Source organism: Xenopus laevis, chromosome 3S (genome assembly GCF_017654675.1).
Source record: "Xenopus laevis strain J_2021 chromosome 3S, Xenopus_laevis_v10.1, whole genome shotgun sequence".
Taxonomy (NCBI): domain Eukaryota; kingdom Metazoa; phylum Chordata; class Amphibia; order Anura; family Pipidae; genus Xenopus; species Xenopus laevis.
In genome coordinates, this window is record NC_054376.1 from 37,596,489 (window position 1) to 37,619,575 (window position 23,087).

The 23,087-nt window shown below is 39.7% G+C and overlaps 1 protein-coding gene across 1 annotated transcript in view; it reads left to right on the top strand.

Moving 5' to 3' along the window:
* Window positions 1-616: 616 nt before the first annotated feature.
* Window positions 617-23,087, top strand: part of igdcc3.S (immunoglobulin superfamily, DCC subclass, member 3 S homeolog) — a 68,752-nt gene continuing 46,281 nt past the window's right edge. Inside the window, exons 1-2 of the mRNA XM_018255253.2 lie at window positions 617-984; window positions 16,398-16,703. Coding sequence (XP_018110742.1) covers window positions 921-984; window positions 16,398-16,703 — 370 coding nt within the window. The 5' untranslated portion in view covers window positions 617-920. The remainder of the gene's footprint in view (window positions 985-16,397; window positions 16,704-23,087) is intronic.

The following is a 23,087-nucleotide window of genomic DNA, read 5'->3' on the forward strand; positions in this document are numbered from 1 at the left end:
TTATTGCTCTTCTGTTCTCCAAACTTTCTTCAGGTGTGTCTGTTGTCATCTATCTTTGAATCAACCAGTTTTCCTCCTCTGCTCACCATTTTTGAAAACCATGTTCATCTGTTCAATGCAGTCCTTGTTTATTTTGGTATCTCAAACTTTCTCTTGTATTGTGTCTTATTTCTTGGTCCCAATCATCCTGCCCTGTCTCATTCATACTGCCTGGTGTTTCCCATCCTCACACTGACTTGATGTTTCTTCTCTGATACTATCACTCATTCTCTCATTGCCCGTCTCTATGATATTTGGAGGTTCAATCTTTTGTTCCAGACAGGTTTTCAAGGAAAGACGAGTCTACGAAACCCAACCTGATCTATTCCCTTACACCAGTCTATGATGATATGGAGATTTTTATGCTTAGAAAACTGACACTATATATTGGAACTGGTACACATAAAGATCCTGTCATGGATCATTACAAAAAGCAGCAAAAATCCAGGAGATCTAACAAGGTTTAGGGTAGAGTAAGCGTAGGGATCTCAGGTTGGCTCCTCCTGAAATCCACATTCCCGTAGTTCAAAAGCATTGGGGATCACTTGCCTAAAAAGTGCACTGGCAGAAAGCAAAAGCTGGATCTTTTGTTCCCCAGAAAGGGCCTCAAGAGAACTGTGATGAGAGGGAGGGGAGGGGGACCTGGGAGCTGCTGGTTCAGTGCACTCACACACTCACACGGATGTCTCTCTAGGAGCAAGGGGGATGTTGGCAATTTTTAATGCATGCTCAAGATGATGCAAACGTGTCCCCAATTGTCCCAGTGAGGAGTGACTGAGCCCCCTGGCTGTTCTTTGTGCGTCTGTTCTCTCTCTCCGATCTGCTCTTGCCTTGCAAAATTCGCCTGTTTTTTTTTTTTGGAAACACTACAAAGTCAACCTATGGCTTGGGGAGGCTGTGCGTGGTCCTTTGGATTTACAGGAGGACTGATTATATCTATCCTGGGTAAGTACTTGCAATACACAGTCTTGGATTTAACCCCTAAAGGACCCAGCGAGGCTTCAACACATTATAGGGAAGAGAACTGCTGATCTCTTTTGCCACAGTAGGGGTTAATGTCATTGCTACACCTCTCAGAATGGGCGCAGGTACTGTCAGCATCAGCATGGGGAGTATGGGGGTAATGCAGGAGAGGAGGGGCACTGAACCCAGACCATATCCATATATAGTTGAGGTGGTCATGAAACTGTCAATAAGGGCACATTTGTGCACCCGCTGGGCTTCCTGCATTTGTGGTGCTTGGGTAATGTCACTGCTCCATTATAACTTTGTGCACATTGTACAGTGATAGGCGCAGATCTCTCTCATTGGATTAGAAAGTGTGTGTGTTTCTTGCATGACAGATAACTCCACTGCGTTATTACCCCTGCTGCCCTTTATAGTTGTTTGGGTCTCTTATAAGCTGCATGTGTACCAAGCAGTTCTGCACCATCTAACCAACTGTTTGGGTACCCTTGGTATGCTGTTGCCATGACATTGTTAATCAGATGATCCCTTTGTATTAAGGCTACAGTGGGTCTAAGCATTGTCTCTGAGCCGGGTGTGTTACACTCTCACTGTCTACTACACTAGTGAAGCACATGGCTGTGTCAACAAGTCTCCCAGCAGCAGGGAGTTGTGCCAAATGGCAATAAATAACTGGAAAAGAGGATACACAGCGAGCCACATATGGTCTGTGCTTTAACCACTTACTGCTGGGATATCCTAAATATCACTGGTGCTGAAAATAACGCCCTCACTTTTGCTGAACTACAATTCTGGGAGTTGTAGTTCCAATCTAAATTGGACAACAAGGATGGAAACCCCTAGGGATGGCTATTTAACGCTACCCGAGGATTTTTTAGACTGGGATAACAGCGACTTAGGATCTTTTGTAGATTATTGCTTGCAATAATGAAGCCCTAGGGGTATATTGCCCATCTTTTCTGTCTTTGCTTGTGAGCCTTGTTCCTCTTTGTACAGACAGCTGTACTGCCTGCATGAACATCCACACTGTATATACACTGTGTGGTCTGTATCTGGCTCTGTCAGGCGTGATTAATCCATTCTGCTGAAAAATGCAGGAGGCTCCTTTTGTGTGAGAGCAAAGACTATCATAATCCTGTATAATTAGGGTTATTACGATGTTTTCAACTTGGGACTGATTTGCTAAGACTGACATTGCTAAGCACACCGCCCAATATTATTTGGTTAATAACAAATATTATAATTGATGCTAGCAAGCAATGTAATTATCCATAATAGTGATATTTTGTACCCACCTTATGTGCATGGGGCTAGTCCTACTTACCATTCCAGCAGCAATAATGCACCAAGCTGCTAGTTATATGCATTCACTGCCTACAGTACATGGGAGACAGGCATTATTGATCTGTAGGGATCAGAGCTTTTATTAGAAGGATGTAAGTAACAGCTAAATTGGCTTGCACACTTTTGGGGACCTGAAAAACAGAAGTAACATGCAGAGAGAAAACAATGATTATAGCCTATTAATTTGAATCACTAGCATTGTCCAAATACAAGGTTTGGCTGTCATTGAACTACAGCTCCCAGCATCCCCTGATATCACAGGTTTTATGCTCCAGAGCTGCTAAGGATGAAATTGCTCAACATCGCTTTGCAGCGGCTAATTGATGGTTCTGGCAAGGCATGGGTTAATTGGCTCGAGTTGACTCTAGGTTACAGTTTGGATTTTCAGAAGCCTCCTCTCAGCAGCCTCCTAGAGGTCAGGTCTGGCACTGCAGGAGCACAAAAGATTCCTTCAGCACTTGACATTTCCCTACACCTGCTTGTTGGATTCTTTACTGTGAGGGAATGGGACCCTTGAGTGACCCTGCACAGCAGCCGAGGGAATAGTATCTGTTAGGCATCTTCTATTTTGGAAACAGTGTTTAGGTTATCAGACAATTATTTCTGTAGTTTGAGTTCTGCCCAATACACACTGACTTGAGCTGCACATATTAACTGCTTCAGAGCCATATTTAATGTTCTAAATATATAACCCGAAAATATGCTCTTCTGCTTCAACAATTCCTAAACTGGCCTCAGCTTCAGCCTGTCCTCGGTGTTAGGGGAATATTATGTAGTCAGGCTTAGGAACAAGCCCATATTTTTTAGATGCTGCAGAATAATATACATATACAGAATAATATACATATACATATACCAATTAATACCGTCATGATAGGGCTGCTACACCACATCATTCTTTGGGCAAACCCCAATTTGCTAAGTGCACTGACCTCAAAATGTATGTGCTCAAAGAAACACGTGACTTAAGGTGGCCATAGACGCAAAGATCCGCTCGTTTGGCGACATCGCCAAACGAGCGGATCTTTCCCCGATATGCCATTAATGAGCATGGCTATATCGGGGGTAATCTGAACTTTCGGCCGTACCATCCGATTACGATGCGCAAATGGATCGGTCGGGTCAAAATCAAACCTGTCCGATCGACCAAATGACCGATCTCCGCCGGACGAAAGATGTCGGCCCTCTCCACACACGATCTGAAAATCGTACGAATCCTTGATTCGTACTAAAGGATCTGTGCGTCTATGGCCAGCTTTAGAGGGAACATTATGCCCAAGGGGTTATTACACTGCATGCTGCAGGCTGTGCTACTTTCTGTGCAGCTATGCAATGTGCATCATGCATCTATATTAAAGAAAATATTTATAAAAAATTCACACACACTGCCAGTATCACTCCACCCTGTTACTGCTGGTGTGGAATCACAAGGTGCATAAGGTTAGGAAGGGGGCAGGATATTTCCCCCCATATGGCCCCATAGTATAGCAACCCCCCTTCTCCCGTAAGAGATTATGTGACTGCTCTGCTGGCCCTGCTTCCTCCTCTATGTAATTTCCTGCTCCCCATTGTCCTGGCCATGCCTGGCTTTGTGTGTATCTGTTAATCTTCCCTTTAAATGTGAAAAGACTTCCAACAACTCCAGTGCAGCCTCGGAATTACACCACTGGCTCTGTATAGAAAGTGCTGCCAAACAAAGCAGGAGCAGAGAGTTGTTTCTGCTGCACAGACATTTAGCATTGAACACTGAACAGGTATGGGGTTTTTCGGATAATGGATCTTTCCGTAATTTGGATCTTCATACCTTAAGTCTACTAGAAAAGTGTGTAAATATTAAATAAACCCTTTGCTTTCAATGAGGATTAATTATATCTTAGTTGGGATCAAATACAAGATACTGTTTTATTATTACAAAGAAAAAGGAAATAAATTGGATTATTTGATTATAATGGAGTGTATGGCCTTTCTGTAATTCTGAGGTTTCTGGATAATGGATTTCCAGAAAATGAAACCCCATACCCGTACAAGTAAAATGATGTGTAGCACAGCAATGGGTGTTTTTGCATGGAGAGAGCATGCTCCACACATGTACATATATTCACCTGGGTCTCAGTGGAATGACAGCTGTGTGTATCACAAAAAAATGGAAAACTGGATATATAAGGTGTATATATATTTTATATATTATATATATTACTTATGTATATCTCTAATGCCTTGCATTCAGGCTATTGACCAATTTTCTCATTTTATTTAACATTACTGAAATGTTGTCACTTAGGATTTTATTTCAAATATAGTGAGAAAAATGTCTTAAACAAAATCAGATGAGTGAGGGATAGGTGTGTGTATGCTTCAGAGAGATGAGTGAGGGATATCTATGGGGCAGATTTATCAAGGGTCGAAGTGAATTCGAGGGAATTTTCGAAGTAAAAAAATTCGAAATTCGAAGTAATTTTTTGGATACTTCGACCATCAAATAGGCTACAACAACTTCGAATTCGATTCAAAGTAAAATACTTCGACTATTCGACCATTCGATAATCTAAGTACTGTCTATTTACAAAAATCTTCGACTTCAATACTTCGCCAACTTAAACCTGCCGATGGGGACCTTCTAGAGCATTTTTCTAAGTTTTTTGTAGTCGAAGTAAAATCGTTCGTTCGATCGATGAAATCCTTCGAATCGTTCGATCGAACGATTTTACTTTGACCGCAGGATAGCCAAATTCTATGAAAAAAACTTCGACTTCGATATTGGAAGTCGAAGTATTTCAATTCGATGGTCGAATTTCGAAGTATTTTTAACTTCGAAACTCGACCCTTGATAAATCTGCCCCTATGTGTATATTATAGAGAAGAAACGGGAGAGGCCGTTTTTTCTAAATAAGAGAATAGCATAGATACAGTATCTTCATGAAATTCAGTGTGAAGTGGGATGTGAGAGCAGTATAAAGTAAGGGGAGTGGTATAAATAATAATAGCAGTGTGCCACACAGAACAGACACAAGAGAAAGAAAGATGAGTGCAGAGAAGGGAGAGACAGCTGCGCAAGCTTGATATGAATGGTCAGGTAGCTGTATGCAGTACAACTCGGAGATACGTTTGGACAGTAAAGCTATTTGTCATAGAATGAGTGAAAGGCAGATCTGTGCAGCACAGTGCATAAGACAGTGCTATGCTGAACACACGTGCAGTGAATAATTTCACATATACAGTACATTAACTAAAAGAAAGCTGTGTACTGTGCAGGGAATGAGATATAACTGTAAGCTCTTCATGCAGCACAATGAATAAGAGACTGCTGTTATTATACAGTGAGTAGGAAACAGCTGTAGGAGGTTATATGGGGAATAGAAAACAATGTATGATATATGATATATATATCTATATTGAATGGAATAAGAGAGCAGTGTGATGTATAATATAACTGATGCATGGTGAAAAAAAGAGATACACGGATGCCGTAGTGGCAATGAATAAAAGATAAGTAGAACATTATGCTGTGCATGCAGTACAGGTATGGGACCTGTTATCCAGGATGCTAAGGACTTCGGGTTTGCCGGATCTTTCTGTAATTTGGCTCTCCATATCTTAAGTCTGCTAAAAAAAACCATTCAAAACATTAAAGAAACCCAATAAGAGTGTTTTGCCTCAATAAAGGATTAATTACACGTTGGTTGGGATCAAGTACAAGGTACTGTTTTATTATTACAGAGAAAAAGGATTTCATTTTTAAAAATGTGATTATAACTGAGTCTATAGGAGACACGAATTTGGAGATTTCCAGATAATGGGTTTCTGGATAATGGATCATATGCTGTACAGTGAACATGTCAGCTATATTATGTATGAGAGATAAACATATGAAGTAACTGTTTGCTGTACAGTGAATTAGAGATAACTGAGTCATATAGAGTGAATAAGGGATGGATATATGTTGTACAGTGAATAAGAGATTGTTCTGTGATACAGGGTGACTATGAGATACTGTAGCTTTATGTAGAGTGAACTTGGGTTCTATTCTGTACAGTGAATAAGAGATAGCTGTATGATATACAGTGAATATGAGATGGCTATATGATGTATAATAGATAACTGTATGCTGTACAGTGAATAAGAGATAGTTGTATGATATACTGTACAGTGAATATGATATGATAGCTCTATTATACAGAGTGAATACCAGATAGCTCTATACTGTTTCACTGCCTTTTTTAACTGCACAAAGATTAACATGCATAAATAACTATAAATGGACTTTCTACTATAAAGATTATTGGGTTTAGCAATGTGCCACTCATACCCAAAATGGATGTATTATTGTTGGTTAATATGCTCTTTAAATGAATAGTAATAGGGTTGATATGCTTGCCTGTAACAATTTCATTTTATGTTAATGGATTTCAGAGCAGATTTATATGCTTATTAATTATGGTTTATGATAATGTGTTATTCTAAGTGTGTTTCGTAGCTGTGTATGTGATGTTATTATTGTTACTGTATTTATATTTTTATACATTCCATATACACGTGTGTTCAAAATGTTGCCTACAGGATGCCATTAAATATTGTGTATATTGTCATGACAACTTTAATAAAAACGAATGAAGTGTAAAGGTGATTGGCCAGGATTTGTATAAAAAGCATTAGGGCAGAAATTATGGGGGTTTTTTTTTTGACAAGCTGTAAATGTCAATCACAGCTTTAATGGATCGTGTTCTGTGTTTCTACTGATTCATAATAACATTTGTCTTCACAAATCCCAGGGCTCCCATAGCAGGTTGGAAAGGGAGGTTAGTACCTAACAGGGTGGGAATGGGTCCTAATGTATTGGTTTCAGCAGGGCTGCAGACTCCCTGATTCAGCTCCGCTAGTGTAGAGAGCACTATAGCGTTCATTGTACTAGAGAAGTGGCCCCCTTTGACCTGCTCCGATGCTGATGTTTAAAGCGCAGAGTGGGGGACAGTATCTAGGATCGCTCCTGCTAACTGATATCTGGCCCAAAGGTGGGCAGGGCTGATATCCATCGGACAGGTTTACAAATGCCGCCAGATTGAGAACTGCATCAACTCACTCCGACCTCCTGTATTCCTGTCATTGGGATCTGTTCTTTGGGCCCAAGGGCCCATGATAGGATCAGCCCAGTGTTGCCCACATCAGAGAGCAGATCTTTGTGTCTATGGCCAGCTTTAGGTTTAAAATGAGAAGGAAATTCCCTGGGCGCAAAAACCCTCCCCCCTCCCCTGTGTTGCCCACCCTCCCTCCTCCCCCCTGGCCTACCTGTCCCGCCGGGCAAATGCCCCTAACTTGTTACTCACCCTGCTGCGCAGGTCCTGTCCACGGAGCTCACAGGCGCCATCTTCTCCCAATCGGTCTTCTCCCTGCTTGGATCGGCGTTTTTGTCGCATGTGCAGTAGGAGCATTTACCGGTACGGATCTACTGCGCATGCGCCGAATGTCACAAAGTTTTCCGATTTCACTTTGTGACATTCGGCGCATGCGCAGTAGATCCATACCGGTAAATGCTCTTACTGCGCATGCAGTAGTACTTCAGGCCCAAGGCAACCCGGCAACTCAGCCGACCACTTTGCCCCCTTACCGGCATGTCTGCGAGTGTGCACACGCGTGTTCGTGCACAAGCGTACCTGATAGTTTGTGGAGGGGGAGAGAGCGCGCACAGAAGAAGAGCACACAGGTGTGTGCTGGACATTGCCGGTGGGAGAAAAAGGGTCTGGACCAGGGTTACGTGCTTGGCACCCCCACATCGTTGCGCTCTAGGCACGTGCCTTTTCTGCCTACCCCTAGTTCTGGCCCTTCACTTTGTTTTTATGCAATTAAAACTTGCTTCCAAACCTGGAATATAAAAATAAGCACCTGCTTTGAGGCCACTGTGAGCAACATCCAAGTGGTTGGAGAGCAACATGTTGCTCATGAGCTACTGGTTGGGGATCACTGTCATAGAGGAAGGGGTAGTGCCAGGCTTAGCAGTGTGCCTGTGTCATATTGTACATTACACTCCATTACAGGGTTAATAACTTGGTGTTGGAACAGAAGAGGTTCACTGACAGACTTTGGCATTCCATAGACAGCTGCATCCAGATGAGGACTGGTTTAATTGGCCCAACGTTATCCTGCTAATTTGACTAACAAGGAAAAGCTTAGCGTTTGAGCACATTTTGTATATCATCAAGAGTGAGAGGAAAACAGGATTGTGGGTGGGTTTAATGCAGAAAATAATTCAGGACTGACGAAACACAGACCAGAGACTTACACATTATATAGACTTCTTCAGCAACCAGGCCAGACATGCCAACAGTGGCTTTCTTGTTGCTGGCAATTCCATTTTCCATTCATTCATTTCTGACCTAACCCATGTATAACCCTGGCCAGACTGGCTATTCAACTGGTCAAATTATGTATTATGCTGGGCTGTCAGCATTCAAAAGCCAAAAACTCATGCTGGTCAATGACATTTAGTGGTGCAAGTGGACTTGTCAGATAATCCATCCATGTTAATTCAAGAGTGATCATCTTTAGGAACTTGTCCTGCATTCAGGTCTTAGGGGGAAATTCTCAAGAGACAAAAAGGCAATGTAATTGGTTTAAAATTACCCCACTAAGAGAATATTTCCCTTTCCATTGTTATAAAAAGACTTGTTAAATTGACTACAATTTGAAACTTTTTCAGAACTACACGTACAGGATTGAAATTGTTCCCAGTAGTGCAACTCACTAACTACTAATCAGATAAGGTCATGCCAAGGTCCTTCTCACTCATGTAGCTCTAGCCTAAAGGGCACAAATAATACCTTTCTGAACCTTTATTTGGTTGCTTCATTATCCGACGTTTTGTACCTAACCACATACACTTCTACTCTTTCTGGAACACACGAATGCTAGGAGATATGAATTTTCAGTAGGCAGTTGGAGTAATGATTAGTGATGGCGAATCTGTCCCATTTGGCTTTGCCTAAAATTTTGCAAAACTCCGAAAAAATTAGCAAAACTCCGAAAAATTCACAAAACGCATTGAACTCAGTGGGTGTCAAAATTATTTTGATGCGCAACAATTTTTACAAAATCGACTATTTTTACACGCACAACTTTTTGTTCAAATGCATTAATGTCAATGGGCGTCAAAATAATTTTGACGCGCAACAATTTTTACACGATTCACTTTTTTGTCACAGTGAATTTTTGAAGCAGTTTCGCAAAATAATTCGCAGGTGGCGAAATGGGGATCGATGCCTGAGGAATAAATTCACCCATCACTAGTAATGATTTGTTCCCCAATACATTTTCCCTACTTTTACAACAAATTTTATATGTATATATATATATATGGAAAGAGAAGATGTGAAAAGTATGAAACATGCTAATTTATTTAAACAGGTGCCGCTCTGCAGAGCATCCATGGTTTGCAGCTGGGGAATGTCACAATATTGGTGAGAAAAGGCCTGAATACCATCCATGAATTATCTGTGTAACTTAATAACTTCCAACTGTGTCAGCTACTGGGAATCCTCCCTGGGGGAAGCAAGTGATGTGTTATTGGAGGAAGCTTTGAGGGTCACGCGCATCAAGCTCACGAATGCCGCGCTTTCCTCTGCTTTAAGTGGACCCTCAAAAGCACTAGGATACGATGCTTACACCTTAGTTTTACCTATTTTTCCTACATTAGAGGCCACTGGTATGAAAACGATTGCCTCTAATGAACAAGCTAACATCTGCCTGCTGTTAACTACTGATTTCATTATGGCTAATGCATGCTGATTAAACATGTTTGTTCCTAGTACAATACACTATGGGGCATTTATCAAGGGTCAAATTTAGAAAAAACTTTAAAATTCAAATTCAAAAAGACCAACCGAAATTAATTAGCAGATTTATCAAAGGTCGAGGTGAAATTTAGAATGAAAAAAAAAAATCGAATTTCAAGCTATTTTTTGTGTACTTCGACTAGGGAATAGTCTAAATTCAATTCGAATTTGAAAAAAATGCAAAAATTAGAATATCGAAATTTATCATGTACTGTCTCTTTAAAAATTAGACTTCGACCATTCGCCATCTTAAACCTGCCGAATTGCTGTTTTAGCCTATGAGGGGACGTCCTAGAACCTAGTTTGATCGAAAACTGACCAATTTGACCAAAAAAAAAATTCGACTTCATTTTGGTTGGTCTTTTTTCAGTTTGAAATTCGAAATTCTTGATAAATATACCCCTAAGTCAAAGTTTTTTTTTTCCGAATAGGTCAGTTTTCTATGGAATTGGTCCATATTCGACCAAATTCGAATCATACAAATCGAAGTAATATCGCATTTGATCGAATTCGAATCAAATTGACTCCAAATAGGTTCTAGGAGGTCCCCCATAGGCTAAAACGGCAATTCAGCAGGTTTTAGATGGCGCATGGTCGAAATCTCATGATAAATTTCGATATTTGAATTTTCGAATTTTTTTCAAATTTGAATCGAATTTGGACTATTCCCTAGTCAAGGTACACAAAAATAGTTCGAAATTTGAATTTTTTTAATTTGAAAATTCACCTTGACCTTTGATAACTCTGCCCCTATGTGTGCACACTACTACTACTACAGGCAATGTGATCTCATCCATATCTAAGGATCTGCTAAGGGTCCATGGATACAAAGGGGCACATTTTCTAAAGGGCGAATTGTGTTGTTCGCCAAAATCACAATTTGCAATTACATCGCCTATTTACTAAAAGAAAAGTAAGACAATTCACTAGCAAAAAAGCAAGAGAAGTTTCGAGCCATTTCACCAGACTAATGTTTGCCCAGGTGAAGATCATCAATCCACAAATTTATCAGAATGTGAAATTTTCTATACGTTACCCTTTAGTGATGGGCGAATTTATTTGCGAGATTCGCCGCTGGCGCAAAAATTCACGAAACGCCCGCAAAAAATTCTTTTAGCCAGCGTCAAAAAAATTTCTGAAAAAACGGACGCTGGCGTCAAAAACGAGACGCCGATTCCATTTCGTGAATTTTTCGCCGTTTCGCGGGAAATTCGCGAATTTTCCAGCGAAGCGAAACGGAGCAAATTCGCCCATCACTATTACCCTTTTCACCAAATTCTATTTCAGCAGGTTCTGGCTGGCAAATTGATAAAATGAAGCTACAGCCTCAACATTGTTATGTCAATGACATCATATCCTGACCTGTACCCCAAAAAAGTCATCAATACAAAACGCTGGCGTTTCCTAAAGTATTAATGTGGGATTATGTTCACTAACTGTTAACTATATGTTATACACATTTTTTTTAACCATTTAAAGCTCATGCCACATTTGTTGGTGGGTTCATGTCTATAGAGGATCTCTTTTGTCTTTTTTTTTGTTTCCTTGGACAATTTAATAATAAGTGGCCATTCCAGTAATTTCATCAACATCGCTAATAGATACATATACTGTACATGACCTTTATGTACCCGCCATATTTTAATTGAAGTAAGCATGAGTATGTTAACGTATGTTAACCAGGTTTAGCATTTTGATGGATACACAAAATTAAGGTATGGTGAAGGTTTCCAAAGGGAAAATTTCGGACGTAAGGAAATCTGTCACAAAGAATCAGAACTTTAAAAACAAGAAGATAAAAAAGACCTGCAGTTTAAAGGCCAATACATATATAGATACTGGTTGAAAAGAAAGAGCGTAATCAAGGAATTAATTGGGAGCAAAGGAACTTGAGGGAGTTAAAGGGAAAGCCTCAGATCAAATTGTGGTCCCCTTGGTCTTAAAGGAAAACTATACCCCCAAAATGAATACTTGAGTAACAGATAGTTCATATCAAATTAAGTGGCATATTAAAGAATCTTACCAAACTGGTATATATATTTAAGAAAATATTGCCCTTTTACATCTATTGCCTTGAACCACCATTTTGTAATGGTCTGTGTGCTGCCTCAGAGATCACCTGACCAGAAATAATCCAGCTCTAATGTTAAGTGTGGAAGCAAAAGACAGAACTCTGTCTGTTAATTGGCTCTTGTGACCTAACATGTATAGTTTGTTTGGTATGTTTGTGTGCACCGTGAATCATACGATCCCAGGGGGCGGCCCTTGTTTTTTAAAATGGCAATTTTCTATTTATGATTACCCAATGGAACATACTACTAGAAAAGTATGTTATCATGAAAATAGTTTATTTACATGAAGCAGGGTTTTACATATGAGCTGTTTTATGCAATATATTTTTATAGAGACCTACATAGTTTGCGGGGTATAGTTTTCCTTTAAGTGTTAATTCTGCTCAGTAAGGGGCAGATTTATCAAGGGTCGAATTTCGAAGGTAAAAATACTTTGAAATTCGACCATCCAATTGGAATACTTCGACTTCGAATATCGAAGTCGAAGTTTTTTTTTACCGAATTTGACCGTTTTGCGGTCGAAGTAAAATCGTTCATTTTGTTAATCTCCTTACCGGAGCAGGCAGGAAGGAAAAAGGGGAGCCTAGACAGGTCAGGTCTAGCAAGGATAGGCTACTCATCATAATAGGTCACTCTAGGAGTGACAGATATTCAGGCTACTTAGCTGAGAAGCCTGAGGCTCCGCCGAGGAGTGTGAGTGGGATTAGGATCCTGGGTACTAATTGCCCAGAGTAGAGACTAAATTTCAGCCTTTTTCCCTAGGTTCCACTTAGGGTAAAGGCTGAAAAATGGGTGTACCTTCATTGCTAGTGTGTATTCTCTTCGCTTGGTGGGATTAACGCTAACCATTGGTGGATGTGAGTATATATGCCTATCCACAGTTGCTCTATGTTCCTGCTTATCTTTATGTCAACTCCTATGTGGATTATTCTGTTGAAAAAATATGTTCTCTAGTTAAACTTCAAGAACCACTTGCGCCCAATTTTTGTGCACAGCACTCAATTACAGTTGTACAATACGCTGCCTCCACAACGTTGCGAGGGCTCAACCCCTGGAAAATAAGGTCTCATCCAGAGACGATTAAATCGTTCGAATCGAACGATTCAAAGGATTTCATCGATCGATCAAATGATTTTTCTTCAACTTCAAAAAACTTAGAAAACTGCACTAGAAGGTCCCCATAGGCTAACATAGCACTTCGGCAGGTTTAATATTGAAGTCAAAGTTTTTTTAAAGAGACAGTACATCGATTATCGAATGGTTGAATAGTCAAACTATTTTACTTCAAATCAAATTCAAAGTCGAAGTCATAGAATCCTATTCAATGGTCAAAGTATAAAAATTACTTTGAATTTCGAATTTTCTTACTTCGAAAATTCCCTCGAATTCACTTCGACTATTGATAAATCTGCCCCTAAGTGTCTATCAGATAAACTACATTGTTCCCCAGCTATGATCAAAACTCCTTCTGAAATGACCTATTTGATATGTAACATATAAGCAATGCACAGTATTGCAACATTATAAACATAAAACCAAAATTACTACTGTAATTAATTGTATCCAGTGATTTGGGTTCTATGCACCAGTTTAGGTGGCAGATCTGTGAAAGAGAAGCCTGTGACAGTGATTGTTAGAGGTTCTTCTAATTCAGAAAGGAGATGAGAAACACACAATGGACCATTTTCCGCCGACCTAATTGATTTATATCCCCCAGTACTTTTGCTGTTTTTTTCAGGGTCTGTATGTAACGCCCAGTGTATGTCAATTATATCCCATTGTCTAAGTTGAGTTAGATTGATTTTCCCGTGTGTTGGCCATGCCTGTGTTTGTTAATGTTCCTTTGTGTTTGCAAAACAAATGAGTGCTGCTAATGATTTGGTGGGGGTCATTATAAATGCGTCTCTGCGCTGGAATCGGCACAGATGATACCATATGGGAGAATGGACTTCTTCGTTTCCCATGATTTAAAGGGGCTCTTCAGTGAAATGCCCATGTATGTGCTGCTTTGTCATCATGGGAATCAGATTAGTGTGCTTCCCCATGGGGGCAATGTTAGACATTCATATGTAAATGATGGGCAGCAATTGGTGTTGAGCCAATTTGTGCGTGGCAGGGCCATCAGAGCAGAGTAATTCTTCATTGAAAACTCTATCCCAGGTTGTAAAAGCTCAATAGTCAGGTCTTAGAGCGTCACCCTCAAAGGCACAGCATTCAACAATGTGCTCTTGGTTGCACATAAATGCTATTGCTAAGGTTTTCACAATGATGTATAGATTCCAGAGATAATATGATATTCTGTTAAAATATTTGTGTGCTGCAGTTTTTGTAATGTTGGCTTTTCGGTGGGGTCATCAGACACCCTGGAGTTAAGATGTGACCATTGCTCTTTAGAAAACTTATGTTGTGGCCACACTATTAGATCATTATGATACAATCAACCTCAAAAACATGAGGAAAACCTAGAAATCGGCCTGTACATTGTTCAGTTAAATTTATAGATGAATATTTTCATTTCAATTCCGTATCTATACATTTTCATATATTAGACGTTTGTGTGATTTATTGGCATTGTATTAAAGCCTAATCTACACATGAATATTAGTAATTAGATAATTTTGGTATTAAAATTCCCCATCTCACTCAAAAGCACTCAATGTACAACTTTCTCCGTTAGGGGTAATTATGGATGAAAAAATATGCACAGAGACCATCAACAGCTGCAAAAGCCAGCAATATATTACCATACATGAAAAGCCATTCAGACCTTTGGGACGAAAGAAATCTTTTTGTGTAGGACTACAATGTGGCTTATTTGGCACAAGCTCACAAAAAAAGGCTGTTGTGGAACTCAAAAAAATTCTGGGGAAAGCAACTAAATTAATAAAGCTCATGGATAATTTTGGTATCCTGAAAAATGTGATATTAATCAGTTTTCTAGCTCCATGAGAAAGGGAGGAATACAAATAAATAGAATTATTATATATATAATATTGAAAGGTTACTGGGTGATGTTGGGTTTTGTATTTTTTACTTGGGGTCTGCAGGCTGAATATCCTTTGTGTGTCTATGTGTGCCAATGTTGTCTGGTCAGACAGAGGGAATGGATGCAATGATTTAAGGCAAAAAGAAAAGAAAGACATAAAGAGCCAATGACTGAGGGCGGCATGGCAGGCAGCAGTCATACCCCACAGACAACAAGCAATGCAGAATAATGATCTGTTACCACCTCCTTCCTTTTCCTTTTAATGTTGTTCTCAGAAAGTGGATGGATTTATTTAAAGGTGTTCCAAAAAAGCTTTTCTATCCCAAGCAAGAACTTTTTAGAGCTAAGTGGCGCCTGCAATCCCTCAAAGTTTAATATCAGAGCAGAACAATTCTTGTACACATCCCATAGGGAGAGGTTATTAGAAACAGCAGCAGAAGATGTGTAGACATATATTGTTATATAGATGATCGATATATAAATAGATAATAGATATATAATAGATGATAGATCGATAGATAGATGATAGATAGATAGATAGATAGATAGATAGATAGATAGGATGGGGTTATTGGATATAGCATTTGTAGTTGTATTAAAGAACAATAAGTAAGGTAACTGAGGAACAGTACTTCAGTGGAACACACAATATTCATTGCAGATTATCACCACATCCAGGATATGGATACCAGGATTTTATAGTGTGCCTCTATTGGTTTTCACTAACTATTCCTGGGTCCACCTTACAGTCCTTACAGGCTGGTGGGTGCCATCTGGGGAATTACACCACACACAATCTTCTTGGAGGAGCATACAGTATAACTGTTCTTACTAGTTCACACTGTCTATCTCACTCTCCTGGAGTGTGCTGTAACAGGAGTTACCTGCCACTTCCTCGTTCACTGGGCTCTGATTCATCTTGAAAATCGGCATCATAATGTGCATGTTCCATGTGTCTATTATAATTTTTTCCTAAATTTGCCAAGTACAGACCTTTTGTTTTATCATTTTAATGGTTTAACTGTTTACCATGTGAAATAAGCAAAATGATAATGATTCCCAGAATAATTGGGGTTATAGTTGGTTGGGCAATGATATTATATAATATGTATCTTCAGAGTCCAATTTATTCAGGAGTTTGTAACACCCATTGTTGATCCTTGACAGGTTACTGTTACTCAGTGGAGTTGGTGTTCACAGTGGAACCCAGTGATGAAGTTGCTGTACCAGGACAACCCTTGACCCTTCTCTGTTCGGCAGATGGCGTGCAACCAATCACCATCACATGGAGGAAGAATGGCTCCCCTATTTGGAATGAGGCCCATGTACTACCTTTGCCTAATGGCACACTCTACATTCCACTATTCAACTCTGAGCAGGAAGATGAACCCTCTGACCAAGGAGAATATGACTGTGTGGCACATAATCGATTTGGGTCGGTGGTAAGCCGCAAGGCTAAAATACAGTCAGCAGGTGAGTTCATATTGTATTGTTGTTCATAACCAGTACAGCATGTTACTAGAAGTTTAATATAACCAGGTAAAGTCCTTCTTAAAATATATTTATTTTAGGGATTTTTTTGCATTCTGGTCATCAGTAATAAATTCACATATACATGCACTACTTACACAAAAAACCCCAGTGATTTTACATATATTTTCCATATAAAATCAGGATGAAAAAAGGGAAATTTGGAGTTCATGTGACAGTGAGCTCAGTAATGTACAGGTGTGAGCAAACAGCATCAAGAGTTTGATTTGTCCACAGCTCTTGTTTGTTGATTGGCTTCGCTGGATGTATTCATTTTGTCTTAGATATAATGAATAATATGAAATCTGCCACTTCTCAATAGGGCAGTAGTGGGGAAGAATCTTTTATTATTTACCCTAAGCTTTTATTTCTATGTCTATATTAGTGGTGTATATGCAGTAATGTCCAAATGACAATGCCAATACCTACTCCAACTGCTGAGCCTCTTTCTCTGGTTACATTGGCTGGTTGGAAGTAAATGACAGCTGAGGATGACACTCACATTGCAAGTCCCCTGCAATCAGCTCCATGGGCTCTAACTATGAGCGGAGGTTTTGCTTTATTATATTTAGTCTTATGTAGTGCTATTAACTGTACATTGTGCTCAGGGAGTCCCTGTCCATTAGAGCTTGAGAGCTAAGATTGGTGTCTGGGGTGCAGATCAATTCCCTAACTTAAATGAAATGGGTTTTGTATGTTACACTGTGAAATACTGCCTACTTAGTAATATTCTACAGGAATGTCATTTTATCAGGCAGTTATATTACACTTTCCTCTGTTAAAAGCCATTAGAATGGTTGAATCGCCCAGTGTCATTAGAAAGCAGTCCTTAGGTCATTGAGTAATGGCAAGCAAAACCATTGAGAGACACCTCCATTGGAAGCATTTAATGACTGACAATAAGGTACACCTGTATTTTTATGAATATATTTTGTAAAGTTTACAATAGTAGCTCATCTTGTCCGAAATTAGCCTTGTCCACATGACGTGCAAAACAAGAAGCCCCTCCCTTCACTTGGCCTTACAGCCTTGTGAACACAGACCAAAGCCCTAATGGGTAATGTCAGCAGTAATAAGCAAAATAATAATGCTTTTATTAAAATCTAACTACACAACCTAGGAGAGATGTTATCTGTGCAATTCACTATATTTTCCCCCTCAATGTAACATTCCTTCCCAGAATTCCAGTGTAATTTCCCCCACCTAAATCCCAGACCCCACATTTTGTTTGTGCCAGTTAGTAAATTGTGCAAAAATTGGTGTAGGTTGCACCTGCGAAACATGATTAGGACCAAGATGTACACTTACCTACTCTTCACTTGTGTAAGATTCCCCTGTAGTTACCTGTTAGTTAGGATTAATTGGTATGTGGTGCTTAGATAGATGAGCACTAATGAGCATAAGTGCATTGTGTGTGCACCCAGACTTTTTAAATGTGTACCTTTTAGTGTGTTTTAGAGATTAGGGTATTTTAAGATATGATATTATGTAAGTATGTGTATTTGTGAGACTGGAAAATACAAATGGTTCAGAAAAAACAAGGAAAGGGGGAGAGAATCACAGCAAATATAATGACAGGGTTTCTTCCTTTTAATTGGTGGTTTCAGATGGCTATGCTAAAGCTTAGAAGGTGGGTTTAAGGTTCTCAAGTAATTGGAGTTCCCACTGGTACTTTAGAATATCAGACAACCATCTTTAGCAATCATGAACTAATTAATTGACAGTTCTGTTTAAGGTTGCTATGAGTAACAGACCACAGATCTCTGAAGGTTTCCTGCATATTATAATACCTGTTAATTGGTCTTGGTGATGGTTGTGAATTCTAATAGCCCTTAATTTTAGATGGGGTAAAATGTAGCTGGCCTGAGCTGTCTTAAGAGTTGGTCAAGTAAGGGTGCTTGCCCTGGGGCCTTTCATATATTTGAAATTTGTATGTTGGGAAAGTATGTTAAAGTTCAATGAACATGCCATACCTTACTCTTGACTCTTTAAACGACTGTGTCTAAGGAATTGCAGGTATAGCTAATGTAATGGTACATAGAGTAAGAATATGTTAAAGTTCAATGAACATGCCATACCTTACTCTTGACTCTTAGTAGTCTAGAAAAAAGATTGCAGATTTAGTAGGGTGAGATGGTGCCTATAGTAGCAATGGGATAATAGTCTCTAGGAAGGGACTGTGGCTGTGGGATAGCAGGTATAGTAGGGAGAGATGGTGCCTATAGTAACAGTGGGATAATAGTCTCTGGGAATGGACTGTGGCTTTGGGATAGAAGGTATAGTAGGGAGAGATGGTGTCTATAGTAACATGGGGATAATAGTCCCTGGGAAGAGACTGTGGCTGTGGGATAGCAGGTATAGTATGATATTATTATGTCTATATAAGCAGTGGGAATAATAGGCTTTGGGAAGGAACTGTAGAAGTAACATAGAGAGGTACGGTAGGGTGAGATCATGATCCCTGTAGAAGTAGTACAGTTACCTCTGATAAGTGTATGTATCTGTGGCACACAACACATTCCCAGCATCCTTTGCCACCCTACCATTGACTCATTTTGATTTACCAGGCTAAAGAAATATTGTTACTTATGCCCATGTAGTTTTTTTCAAAGATAGATTTGTTATGTAAAATAGTGGTAATGGGGTATTTTCTTTTTATTAATGAGTAGCAGTTTTATTTATTTTTTTGTCCATTTCAAGCAGTCATTGAGAATTCAAACTGAAAAACTGTTAACAGGGCACATAATGGAGGGAGTGAAATTGCATCCTTAGGGCCAATAATTAGAGGATTTGTGCCTGTTCCAGTGACAAGTTGTATTTCTTTAGCTGCTGCACATATCCCATGCTAACAGACAGTGTATGTCATATTGAATGCCCAACACCTGCAGGTTAAGGACGACACAGAGATATGAATTAGTAGATCACATTGACACACGCTGGGTAAATTGGCTGGAGATGTGCCATAGATATTTATTTGCACTCATCAGTTGAAGGATGTACAGTAGATTTAACTTGTCAGGGTCAGAGCATGAGCCAGTGACACCCAGTAATGGCACCATTACAGTGAAGAGGAAATCTAAAAGGATTAGTGCAGTACAAAAGCGATGCTTGATGTTATGGGGTCACCACGAGGCACATTATTAGGCGTCTATAATTGGAATTGAATGTAATTACTGGAGAAGATACCCAAGAACCATGCAGACACCCAGCTTTTAAACATTCCACACACAGTTTATGTCACCATTCTATAGTACGTTATGTCAGTTTAGCCAGGGCTACAGCTCAGTTTATTGCCCAGTGGTTGGAAATTCCCTTGGATTCCCTCCTATGACTGATACCGACCTGTTCAATGCAATACATCATTTGCAAATAGACTATCAGAGGGATCCTGGAATTGCTAGTGGAACAACTTACAAAAACATTATAAAAACTTACAAAAGACAAAGGGGTGTGTGTACGGATGCTGGGTTTTCATTTGGAGGGGTTGAACTTGATGGACTTTGTCTTTTTTCAACCCAATTTAACTATGTAAAGGAACTTACGTAGAAATTTTGAGAGCCTTCTATGAACTGTATATGAAGCAGCTTCATCAAGTACTGAATTTTATGTGCACAAATAAAGTTGTCTGATTGTGCTGGTGGTATAACTGCAAAAGCTGATAGCTTAGAACAGTGATCCCCAACCAGTGGCTTGTAAGCAACATGTTGCTCACAAACCCCTTGGATGTCGCTCCCAGTGGCCTCAAAGCAGGTGCTTATTTTTGAATTCCTGACTTGGAGGCAAGTTTTGGTTGCATTAAAACCAGGTGTACAGCCAAACAAACCCTCCAGTGGGCTACCAGTCCACATAGAGTCTGCCAATCACAGCTCTTATTTGGCACCCCAGTGAAATTTTTCTTGCTTTTATTGCTCTTTACCTCTTTTTACATATGAATGTGGCTCACAGGTAAAAAAAAAGTTTGGAGACCCCTTGCTTAGAAGTAACATTACAACCCCCTTTTCACTTTTCCTCTGTCCTGGCCCTTCTCCTTATGAGCATCAGGGGCAAGTACCTCAAAATACACAAGCCATGTGAAATCTGTGCCATATCATTGAAGATAACAAAGCATTCGTAGCTGAGCCTTTACTTAGCGTTCAAAAACGTCTACACTATCAGCAGTGCAGTAGTCTAACCCCTGCCAGTTGGAAACCTACGTTATGATTTATGAAAGGACTGGGTCTGATTTATGAAAGGACCATGAAAAACCAATATTCTCATAGGCCATTTTGGTAAGTTTCTGAAGAGCCAAATTGTGACTATGGGGAAAATTATTGTCTATTCATCAAACATCATGACTGGCAGGCCTTCAGCTTGATAATGCTGGCTTAGAAGGAACAGCCGTCAACAGCCATAAATCCACCAGCATTTCTCTTTTATCCAGTTTTTTTTATTCCTTTAATTTTCCTCTCTCAAATTGCACAGCTTGCTTATAATAGGTATGGTGATGAGGCTTGCCATTTATCGAGGGGCGCTTGTGAATAATGCATCCTGCGGGGTAGCGAGGTTTCAAATAGAACAGTGCACCATCAGTTTCCATGGATAATGGGGAGGACCAGTCACCTTCATAATATGAGCCAGATGGCACGGAGCCTGCAGTGTGGATATCTCCGCAGATGAAAGGCCACAATCAACACACACAGAATAACCTCAGCTTATTCTGAACAAAAGTTATTTTAAAAAGGAAAAATTTAATTTTTTTAATTTTGCACTTGGTTTGCAGATTGGGGGTTTTTGTGTGATCTTAATAGATTTGAGACCTTGAGTGATTTCTCAACTAGGGCAGCATCACATCCCCCTATTTGCCTGCTGCCTTTAAGATTAATGGTTCCCCTTTGTGCCTGTGCAGAGCCCAGTTTATATGCCTTTGAAGCAGGGCTGTGTTCTTCCCCATAACACAACTCACTGACTCATTTGCACAGGTCACATGAGAGGGACAATGACAGAAGAGGCTGCCTTTGGGCCTAACTAATGATATTTTGGTGCAACTGAAACAACCAATAAGAAGGAGGCTTGAGTGTATGTGCATAGTTGTAGCCATTTAACCCATCACCTGCTGCATGGTGACTGGCGGAATGCCCTTTCCTATCAAGGACGCTGCCTGCAGTAGTAAGAGGCACTAATTGCTGATAAAACGAATTATGACTCACGTGGAATAAAGAAAGCATTTTCCACACATCTGGTGTTTGTATCTGAGCACCAGTCAGACACCAAGGACTCAGCAAATTCAAAATGTATTATCAGCACATCAGATTTATCACATTCAGATTGTAATTAATACTGCTATCAGGTGACTTCCTATCATTGTACCTAATACTGCTATCAGGTGACTTCCTATCATTGTACCTAATACTGCTATCAGGTGACTTCCTATAACCTTCTATAAATCAAGGTCACTATCCAGCTCTGCTTGCTTAGCTCCCTAGTTTGGTAAAATAAGGATCATCACCAGCTTAACATACCTCCCAACATTTCGGAAATAGAAAAAAAAGAGGAAAAAAAAAAAGAAATGAAAAAAAAGAGGGAGAAAGTTGCTGTGAGTAGAGCGGCACGTTTTTGTGACCACACCCATTTTTGTGGCCACCCCCCTAATTACCATGTTAATTTTACAAAATTTGGCAAGTTATGAAAGTTTGAACATATATCTATATTTTTTTCAGTTATTACAGTTTTGCTAATGAAGGTGAATTGCCCTCTAAGCTGTGAGTCTAACTTTTACCAAGGGACCTGTTATCTTGTATTGTTACAATTACTTATTTGGTTATCTCGAAATTGTTACTAAAATATCTTATCTGCTGCTGTGGCTCTCTGCCAAAAGCCAATTAAAACGGGACTTTCCAGTACAAATGAGGGACTGCAGGTTGAGCTGTCAAAAGAGGGACTGTCTCTCTAAAAATGGGACAGTTGGGAGTTGGCTTGAATACCCAACCAGGAAACTTGAGGGGCTTGGAAAGATGCCTCTCATATATATTGGGGCATCTTCATATATATTCTCAATTCTCTATTCTCATAAGCTATTACTCCTTGCCATCAAGGTCAACACACTCTTTTCTGAATGTTGGGTATGTGACTCTGAATTTATGACTCCATCTATGTATATAGGAACTGATTGGCAGGTCGCCAGCCAAGGGAGGCATAAGGGATTAATGGGGTTATATAATAAAAGGCATTAAGTTAGCCCAGGAACACAGTAACTAATAGCAACCAATCAGAAGGTACCATATACTGGTCACCTGTTTAAAAGCAAACTTCTTGGTTGGTTGCTAAATGTCACTGCTCCTGGGCAAACTT